We start from the raw sequence: 10,040 nt of genomic DNA, 5'->3' as shown, positions 1-10,040 counted from the left end.
TAGGGTTTTAGGTCTCAGATGAAGAGAGGCTCTCCTGGGTTGGATTAGTATGTATACTAATCTCCTAACCCGACCCAAAACCCGATAAGACCAAAACAAAAATTCGTAAAAAGCCCAAACCTGAAAACTCTCTGATCGTTGTGCGGTCGACCAACGCGGTCGACCACCACGGTCGACCGTGTCGGTCGACCGCGCAGCAGAAAAATGCCTGCTGCTAGGCATTTAACATGCTGGTCATTTCACTCGATTTCTCTCACATAGAAACATTTGATGGGGTCTCAACACAGATAATTACGTTCATCTGATATATATATGTATATATATAATTATTTATCATAAGAGAATTATTCACTATTAATAATTCACATATATTTATTATAGCAAATTTCGGGGTTTTACATCAACTTCTGGTAGTCTCAAAAGTTGGAGTTATGACGCAGCCCGTGCCAGGAAATGCGTCATCAGGTTTATCATTCTTAAGAAACTTCCTTTTAGATTAGTAGAAGATGATGAATTTGAAGATTTATTTATAGATGGTTTTTACCCCGCATTTAAAAAAATTTCTCGACAAACATGTCAACATGATATTTTAAAACATTATCAAGAGGAATAAGTAAAAATAATTTCTTATTTTCAATGTTTAAACTATAAATTTTCTTTAACTTCTGATATTTGGACATCTAAAGCATAAACTGGTTATGACTAAAATACCAAATTGGTATATTTATACGAACGTGTTTGCTAGTTTGGTATTTTTAAAAACTCTGGCGACAATAAGGCATTAAAGCTCGTTCTTTTTGTCAATAAGACTCTTTTCTCAAAATTCCGGCAAGAAAATTTGTTTTAACCCCCTTTCTCCTAAAATTATTAAATATATTCCCAAATTATCAAAATAAAAAATCATCCCTCCTCCTCCTCCTCCTCCTCATTCTCTCCCATTCCCCTCTCCTCCCCTCCTTCGCCTCCCCTTCCCCCTCCAACTCCATCCCTCTTCCATACGCTAAAATATAATAGCCCAACATAGGAATCTAAAGTTTTTCAAGGCACATTTCTCTTCCACAGGTACACACATAATAATAAACTACAAAATCAACAGATCAACTAGTCGACAAAATCGACTTATCACCACAAATATAAACATGCTCCATGACTTCAGTTTCTCTGCCTTCTAATCTTCATGGGCCTTGTAGTATCGATCCAGGATTACATTGTATAGAGGGTGAATAGGCTCGAGCAGGTTAGAGTAAAGGCCTAGGACAGCCTTAGGCAATGAGGAGGAGAGGAGGGTGGGGAGAGGGATGGAGTTGGAGGGGGAAGGGGAGGCGGAGGAGGGGAGGAGAGGAGGAGTAGGAGGAGGAGGGGGAGAGGGGAGGGATGAATATTCTTTTTGATAATTTTGGGCATATATTTAATAATTTTGGGAGGTAGAGGGTCAAAGCAAATTTTCTTGTCGGAATTTTGAGAAAAAGGTCTTATTGACAAAAAGGACGAGCTTTAATGCCTTGTTGTCGCCTGAGTTTTTAAAAATATCAAACTAACAAACACATTCGTATAAATATACTAATTTAGTATTTTAGCCAACTGGTTATTTATGCATCACAACACACTGGATTGATAAAAATTGGCAGATGTTAAAAAGAATTGTTTCCTTTATTACAATTGAAGAGTCACATACTAGTATTAATGTTGCAAATTTAATAATTGAAGAGCTTATGAAACTAGAAATTTCAGAAAGAATATTTTCTCTTTCACTAGATAATGCAAGTAATAATAATGTAGCCGTTAATTTTGTCAAAACAACTCTGTCATTACCATATCATGGTGATCTTTTTATATTAGATGCATCTGTCATATTTTAAATTTAATTGTTCAAAGTGCATTTACTGAAATTAAACCTATGATAGAAAAAAGTTAGGTCAGTAACTTATATGCATAATGCTTCTGAGCAAAGAATTAGAAGATGGAAATAATTCTGTAAAAAAAAAATGTAAAGCCTAGACTAATTCTAAAAGATGTTAATCATAGGTGGAATTTCACCTAAGCAATGTTAAGTGTAGCAATAGAATATAAAGAAATTATATATGATTTTATTACTTATTATTCTTCTAGTTCTAGCTCTGGTAGCACCTATAGAATAACTGAAGAGGAATGGATAATTATAAGTGATTTAAAAGAGATGTTACAAAATTTTTATGATGCTACAATGTTATTATTTGGCTGTTATTATCCAACTATTACTTTAGCTGTTTTACAAATTTTAAATATTTAATTTTTTTTTTGCTAAATGTCATATGGATGATACTTTTGGAGCTATAGTTTTTCAAATGGAGAGCAAATTTAATAAGTATTTTAGGCCTATTCCTCATATTTTTAATTTGGGGGTTCTTATTGATCCGCAATTGAAGGATATTAGCATTCGAAGTTTGTTACAATCCTTGTATGGTAATCAGATTATAGACTTAGATGATGGATCCACCATTACTGCTACTTCTCATCATAATGCTATTAGAAATTATTTCAAACCTTATATGATGAGTATGTAGCTAAACATGGTGTAGCTGCACAGCAGTTTATAGCTTCGGTTTCTTTGAGCTCAAGTTGAGGTAAAAGTGTAAGTTTTGATAGATATGCAATGGTAGCTGAATTAACTGGTGGATCTGGACTTGGATCTGTTAGCCCTTATGTTTTGATGATGATTTACAACCACTATTATCGGTACTAATTGCTTGTTGAGTGATATTGTAGTTAATATGTATACCAAGCTTGTTAGTACCATCTAATAGAGGATTGGATGGAACATGAGCCACAACAACGATATCTAAAGGAGGAGGAGGCATAGTGATGAAGCAATGTTTAATCAAGAATACTAAACGTAATGAGAAGCTTTATCAACTCAAAAGCAATATCAAGACTCAAGAAATGTATTTTTATGTGAGAGATATTTGTTGTTTTTATTTTCTCTCTAGTGCTAGAATGTAGGTAAGTAGTTGTAGATTTTATTTGAAGCTATTGGGATATCACACACACATTTTCATACTCATATTTTTTGACGGTTTTGATAAAATATGGTTTTTCACAAGTATGAGGACCTATTCGCAAAATTCCTTTTCTAAACAGTTTTTTTAGTATTAAAAACATTTTACAAAGTTACATATTTTTTTAGAAATCATTTGTGTATTTTTATAGATTTTATAAAATGTTAAAAACTGCTTTTAAACCATATATCAGCCTGTGTCAGTTCGCGGTCGACCGTGCCAGTGTTTTTCCCTTAGGAGCCAGCAAAAACCTGTGCGGTCGACCGCAGGAGTTCCCGAGCTCTCTGTAATAGAGGCGGTCGCCCGCCACGGTCGACCGAACTGATTACAGTAGTCTCCACGGTTGACCGTCGCGGTCGACCGTAGACTTTACAGAATCTTTCCTTGGCTTTGAAAACCTGCGCGGTCGATCACGAAAAATCTCACGGTCGACCGCCGATCGCCCAACTGTCACTTTTGGTACAGAATCAAAAAATCTTTTTTGAGGGATTTTGGGGGATTTGGGTATGGGTTTTTGATGCTGTTCTTCTTCCTATTTAAACCCTCTTACCCCCTTCTTCAGAGCTATCCAAGCTCATTGCAAATCCTTGGTGTTTAGTTTATTATTTTCAAAAAAGCCAAAATTTTCATTCCTGTTGTTCACTGTTTTCAACCTCACATCCCAGTCTTCAAGTGTGATCTTTCTCTTTGTCATATGGTTATTGTAAAGAGAGATATTTTATATCATTTGCTACTGTGGTGAGCTTGATCTCGTGGAGATTAATTGTGTGGTTGTGAGATCTCGTGGAGATTGTTGTATAGAAGAAGTTTCGGCTTCCAAACCGGGTTGTGTAGTGGATTCTCCTCGAGAGTGGGGAGTGGGAATATTGGTTAGCGGACTGAACCTCGTTAACACATCGCGCGTCACTTGGATAACGATCTCTAACCTTATCTCATTTACTTTGGTTTTTTATTTTGTGGTGTATTGCATTGTCTTAATTTTATTACACAATTATTACCTTAAGATCCTAATCACCCCCCTCTAGGGTACAATAGGATCATCATTGGAGGTTTCTAAAATAGATGAATATTTATCTGCTTCTTTAGTTAAATGTAAAAATAATAATTTAGATATTTTGCAATAGTGAAGAGTATATGGATCAGTTTCATATCCTGTACTTTTTACCATGGTTCGTGACTTACTAACAATACAGGTTTCGACGGTAGCTTTGGAATCTGCCTTCAGCATAGCAGGGACGTTCGATCGACGACCACAAGACATCGTTAGATCCATATACTGTACAGGCGGTGATGTGCTTACAAGATTGGTGGAGGCACGAGAAGAGAACGCAAGACATCGATCAGCTGGCTCGAATTGAAGATAAATTTGAAGAATTGAGACTAGCAGATTGATATAAAGATTAAATAATATTCATCAAATTATAATTTTTATTTCTTAGTTAAATTTTATAATGAATTATTTTGGAAACAATTACAAATGATAGTGATATAGGTGAGTAGGTGCCAACCTAGTTGGGATGTACTCATCTATTGTGATGCGATGAATTCCGAAATAAATTTATACTTGTAAAGGATTTACTGATTATTAATAAAGAAGTTATTTTTATCATTTGTATTTTTTATAATTTTTTGTATTTGTAATTTATATAATTTCAAGTGGTTAATAATATTATTATTTTTTATTAAAATTTTGTGTAATATTTTTATGTAAAATTGGAGTTTTAAAGAGATTAAAAAAAACGGACCGCTCCGGAGCCTGGCCCGCTCAGGCCTGGGCCACGACCCGGCCCGGGGCAACCGGGCACGGGTCTGGGCTTCGGTTTTGCCCGGCCCGGATGGATACCCCTAACCATATCTGTATCCTAATGGATATGATTACTGACATTTCCTCGGATACGGATATTTTCTAGAATACGAATACAATTTAGCACCCCTAGTCACTGCGTATGACCAAAAATTATACAAATATATTACTGTTTATATTGAATTAACGATTATTAATTTTATTTATATGCCTTGTTATACTTTCTTCTTATATAGTTTATTACTTGCACAGTGTACAATAAATGAAAAAAAAATGGCTGGACAGTGTTCAAGAAATGAAAAAAAAAATGGCCGGATAACTATTGGTTAGAAAAGAGAGAAGATGAAAGAGCATGTTAAGAGATACTTTTTGAGACCCAAAATATGGGACCAATAGGGGGGACAAGTGTGACGTCCCCTTCCTATTGGATAATGAGTTGGTCATCATTAATGATGACCAACTCATTATCCAATAGGAAGGGGACGTCACACTTGTCCCCCCTATTGGTCCCATATTTTGAGTCCTTAAGTAATTTTTCTTTTTAAATTTGATAAAATTGATGTAGATATACATGTGCGTGATAGAAGAAACTAAAAACAAGGTTTAAATAATAAGAAATATATATTTTATTTCTAAAAATTTAAAGACTAACTAACACCTATTGTATTAAAGTTGGTATGGTAATTTTTTTATTTCACTTTCGCACGTTATCTTTATAAAATAAATGACGAGACACTGATAGTGTATCATTTTCACATTTTAAATTTTATTTTAATGCAAATAAACAATCAGTGACAATTGTATTAGTTGTTTTTAGTATAGAGAGCGGAAAGAAAGGTAGGCATCTGTCTTCTGAAGGCTCTGTCTGCTGTTTCAACAGACAGCTGATCAGAGGCCTCGAAGTCCACGTGAGCTGGCCCAAACCCGAGGACTTCCCAAGGGCTGAGTTTTGGCTCCTAATCTCACGCCGCCTTTTCATCCTCTACTCTCTTACTGTGTCCCATTCAAAGAACGAAATGGGAGCCGAAGCAAAGATACGCGATCTGGTCACCGCCATGGAAGCAGGAGGAGAGCAGCAGCCGACGATTCAAGAAACCGAAGGCGGTAAGCTTACCTCTTCCGCCGCCGTTGCCGCCGCGCCGTCGATCCCAAGGTCTCCGATCTCTATCAACATCTCGCTTCCTCTTCCCCAAATGAAGCCTCACGTCGTGTAAGCTCCTTCCTCCTCGATTTTCTCTTTTCTAGGGTTTTGGTGAATATTGTTTATTTGCAAATTTGAGATTTTATTTGTTATTTTTTACTATGTTTATTTACTGTTTGCTACGCAAAATTGGATCTTGAGCTCATTTTTGTATGGAATGGATTTTAAAGTTCTTAATTTTAATGATATAATAATATAAAGATGAAATGTGACGAGAGAAGATTAGACTGATTCTGGAACATGCAAGTCATGAAAGAGGCTTTGAATTATTCTTGATTCTGATTGTGATTATGTTTCAAATATTCGATTTTTTCCCTAGTCATGCTTCTAATTTTATGGTATGAGTCAAATCTTGTTATCAGTTCTGTATGTAATGTTGTAGCTCTTACTTTTGTAACGGGTCACCTGACAAGCAAATTTTGATAAAAGGGAATAGCATATTTTCCTTTGTTAGTTTTTGGAACTAATAACTTTCTTTTTTAAGATAGTTTGCTTGATTCAAGAAATCGCAAAATATGATTCTTTCCATCTTAAATTCCTCCTAAACTTGTTCATATCACACCAAGTTTCAGTTACAGGCAAGGAATGTCTTTATGATTGTATCATCACTTCCATGTTCATTTTCTTAAAATTACTAATTGCAAACTCTGTGTAAGTGACCTAGGAGAGCTCACTCCTAAAAGCTAGTTGGTAGAGGGAGGAATTCAAATCTCTTATAAATACGCAATTGACTCCTCAATTAGTGAGTGTGAGACTAAATGACCGTAATATACCACCACGCTTTCGCAGTCCTGGCGCGGGGACTGCAGAAGCGTTGGGACGGCTCTGATACCATTTCTAAGAAACTAAAACTCACCCATAAAAGCTAGATGTTAGAGATAGGATTCTTAACGCTCTACATGCAATAAGAGTAGAGGATTAAGCCTGGTTATTAATATGAGGACTTGGTAGAAAATTTTGGATCAGTATAACCATGTCCTTTTTTTAATGAATTTCCTTTTCGGAATGGAACTTCATAGTGAAATTCTGGAATTTGATGAAGAAGGGATAGCATGCTACTCATATCTTCGGTAATCGCATAAAGTTTCAAGTACTTAGTTGATAGATTCAATCTGATTATTCGTGATCAACTTCCCTTCAATCTGTCTTCTATTGTCAAGTATTTGCATAAGTGATTAAGTCGCAACATTTGCCATGCACAAACTGATGTTTGCTGTTCAAGAGGTTATATATAGTGAACATGATTGGTAGACATGACAGCTTATGCTATGTGACTGACTTATTATTTAGATATTTCGGCACATATTTGGTTATTTTTCCTATTTCATTTGCTTTGTGATTAATTCCTCAATGATTCATTTTCTGCAGCCTATTGTTGGAAGCATTTGTTAGTTTACAGTCTTCAATTCTTAATGGTTGGAGCTTCACCTCTCCTAATTTCCTCGTATATTAATAAACTCCAATGTAAATTTTTTGTTAGATGAAATTAACTCTAAATCAAACTTCACATATCTTTTTCTTCGTTTTTGCTGCTTCTTGCTGCTGCTGACACTTAACAGTCAAAGTTGTCTCATTGTCTTGTTTGAGAAGAGACTAGAGGGTCAGAGGTGAGTGGAGCAAGGAAAAGAGAAGAGATTAAAGATGGGAGAGGAGGGGAGAAGGAAGGTGAACCAAGAAGCAACGTGCATTCAATTTGGGGATAAGTTCTATGAATGTTGAGAGAAAGAGAAAATGTTTCTTGTTTTGAGTGCGGATTTTGGGTTTAAACGTCCATATTCTGTAAGATATTACATATGAAAATGAACCAAAGTAGACCCCAAAGGCTTCAGCTTGTAGTTGTACCCAATTGACCCCGACAGTTGCTGGAATGTTTTTGAAGTATCTGTGCATCAGAGCACATACATATTAATATTTGTTTATTTATTTGGTTTTGGGACTATTGCTCTATTTATGTTCTTGTATTCCTGGACCTTCCTTCATGTTTGAGGGTGAATGATTTTTTGCCACCCTAAAGTATAGTAATTTCTTTCCCAATGTCCATCATCAAGTTGTTATTCTGATAAGAAAATCCATTTTTGTCTATTTAGAGAGCTGTGCAAGGATCTCTTTAAGAAATGGTCGTCCCTTGACAAAGAAAATCCATTTTTGTCTATTTAGAGAGCTGTGCAAGGATCTCTTTAAGAAATGGTCGTCCCTTGACAGTTCTTGCTTCTCTAGAGAGCTGTGCAAGGATCTCTTTAAGAAATGGTCGTCCCTTGACAGTTCTTGCTTCTCCCTTGAGACCGTCTCTGGTGGTATTACCAATCAATGTAAGCTTTTTTATTCCATATATTACTATTTCTTTTCGACAGTTATTTCTTTTCAACAGTTTGACCTTTTTGATGAAAATATCATTCATGTACTCTAAAATTTGATGTAACATCAAGCAAAATTTTTGTTCACCTCTTATTTTGGATTATAAACCTTTTTCACATTTTGTTTGAATGTTTTGACCATATCTCTGTGCTTTCTAATGTTTCCACAGTGGCTTTCTGGATCTCTAATTGCATTTTCGTTTGGTTCACATGTTGCATGCACATATCTGTGGTGCATAATATTTTCTTGAATCACTCACTTTAATGGCAGCTCATTGTTAATTCTCGCAGTGTTGAAGGTCTCTGTGACAAAAGCCAATGACCATGATGCGGTTTTGACAGTTCGATTGTATGGTCCGAATACTGACTTGGTGATTGATCGTGAGCGAGAGTTGCAGGTGGGTCCTTGCAATTTATTTCTTCAAAAGTTTGATGTGAGAAATCTACAAATTTCATACTAAGACTTCTCTACTTGTGTATTGTTGATTCTGTTGCAGTATATGTGACTGTTCTTGTGAACTATGATCATTTTTTATGATACATGCTTATTTTTTCTGTTTATTTTTCCTAAACAATAATTTATTAATCATTTATTTTCTTCCTATACGTAAAATTGTATAGGAAGTTTTTGATGCCTACAGATACCCCCTCCAAAGTGTTTCAGCCTCGTTTCTTTTATAGAAGAGGTTGTGATACTTTGGACATGATACGTATGGTTAGTAATCCCTCAATTCCTCTTAGTCTATTCAATTCTTTGTAGAATAGCTAAGATTCGTCCGGTTCTGCGTTTATCGTCTGACCGTTGTCGAAATTCCCAAAAACACGTATGATATGAGAAAAAGACATGTAGGAAGTAATATTCTGTTTTATATTTTATCTGCTATTTTCATAGAGACATATTTCTGTTCAGAATGTCATAGTATCATCCTTTGAATTGTTGCTTCACACTTTTTGGTTATATTCTTAATGAACTTTGCTAATATTGTTTTTTACATTTAAATTTTTTGTTATTGACATGCATTTATATGTTATTTCTATTAGGCCCTGCCACATCTTTCAGCTGCAGGGTTTGGTGCTGAGCTACTCGGACTATTTCAAAATGGCATGGTTCAATCTTTCATCAATGCCCGCACGCTTTCTCCATCGGGTAAGCTTTTAAACTTGTATGTTATGTGCAAAACCCATCAGACGATGTAGAGATGTTTACATTAGGTTATTATCCGCAAAAGATGTAAATTGGATTTTTCTTATGCTAAAAAAAATTTGTAACGTAGGGGTTAGGGAGTTTGCAATTAAAGACTCATCATCAGTGTTGTAAAAAGCGGCAAAAAGCGCCGCTAATTGCGGAAGCGGTGGTTTACTGTTCCGATAAAAAAGATAGCGATGTGTTGTGGTGGAAAAAACCGCTTTTTACTCGCAAAAGCGGTGTTTAGCGCCAAATAGCGTTGTTTAGCGCTTAAAAGCGATAAACAGCGGTAAATAGTGCTATTTCATTTTAGAAAATCCTTACCTAAACTCGATCCGAACCCAACCCGAAACCATAAAACAAAAACCCATCTCAACTCTTTCTCTCTCGCCTCTCTGATTCCCGACCCGTGCCCTAGCTCCACCTCTATCTCTCTCGCCTCTCTCTCACCTCCTTCGGC

At 35.8% G+C, this 10,040-nt stretch overlaps 1 protein-coding gene across 1 annotated transcript in view; it reads left to right on the top strand.

The window, feature by feature from the left end:
- The window catches only part of LOC109820653 (probable ethanolamine kinase), a 10,110-nt gene continuing 5,675 nt past the window's right edge, over positions 5,606-10,040 (top strand). The window contains exons 1-4 of the mRNA XM_020386832.1: positions 5,606-6,049; positions 8,258-8,349; positions 8,686-8,792; positions 9,436-9,541. Of these exons, the coding sequence (XP_020242421.1) occupies positions 5,856-6,049; positions 8,258-8,349; positions 8,686-8,792; positions 9,436-9,541 (499 nt within the window). The 5' untranslated portion in view covers positions 5,606-5,855. The remainder of the gene's footprint in view (positions 6,050-8,257; positions 8,350-8,685; positions 8,793-9,435; positions 9,542-10,040) is intronic.

The sequence above is a fragment of the Asparagus officinalis genome, chromosome 8, assembly GCF_001876935.1.
Source record: "Asparagus officinalis chromosome 8, Aspof.V1, whole genome shotgun sequence".
Lineage (NCBI taxonomy): Eukaryota > Viridiplantae > Streptophyta > Magnoliopsida > Asparagales > Asparagaceae > Asparagus > Asparagus officinalis.
This window is presented reverse-complemented; position numbering and strand designations above follow the sequence as displayed.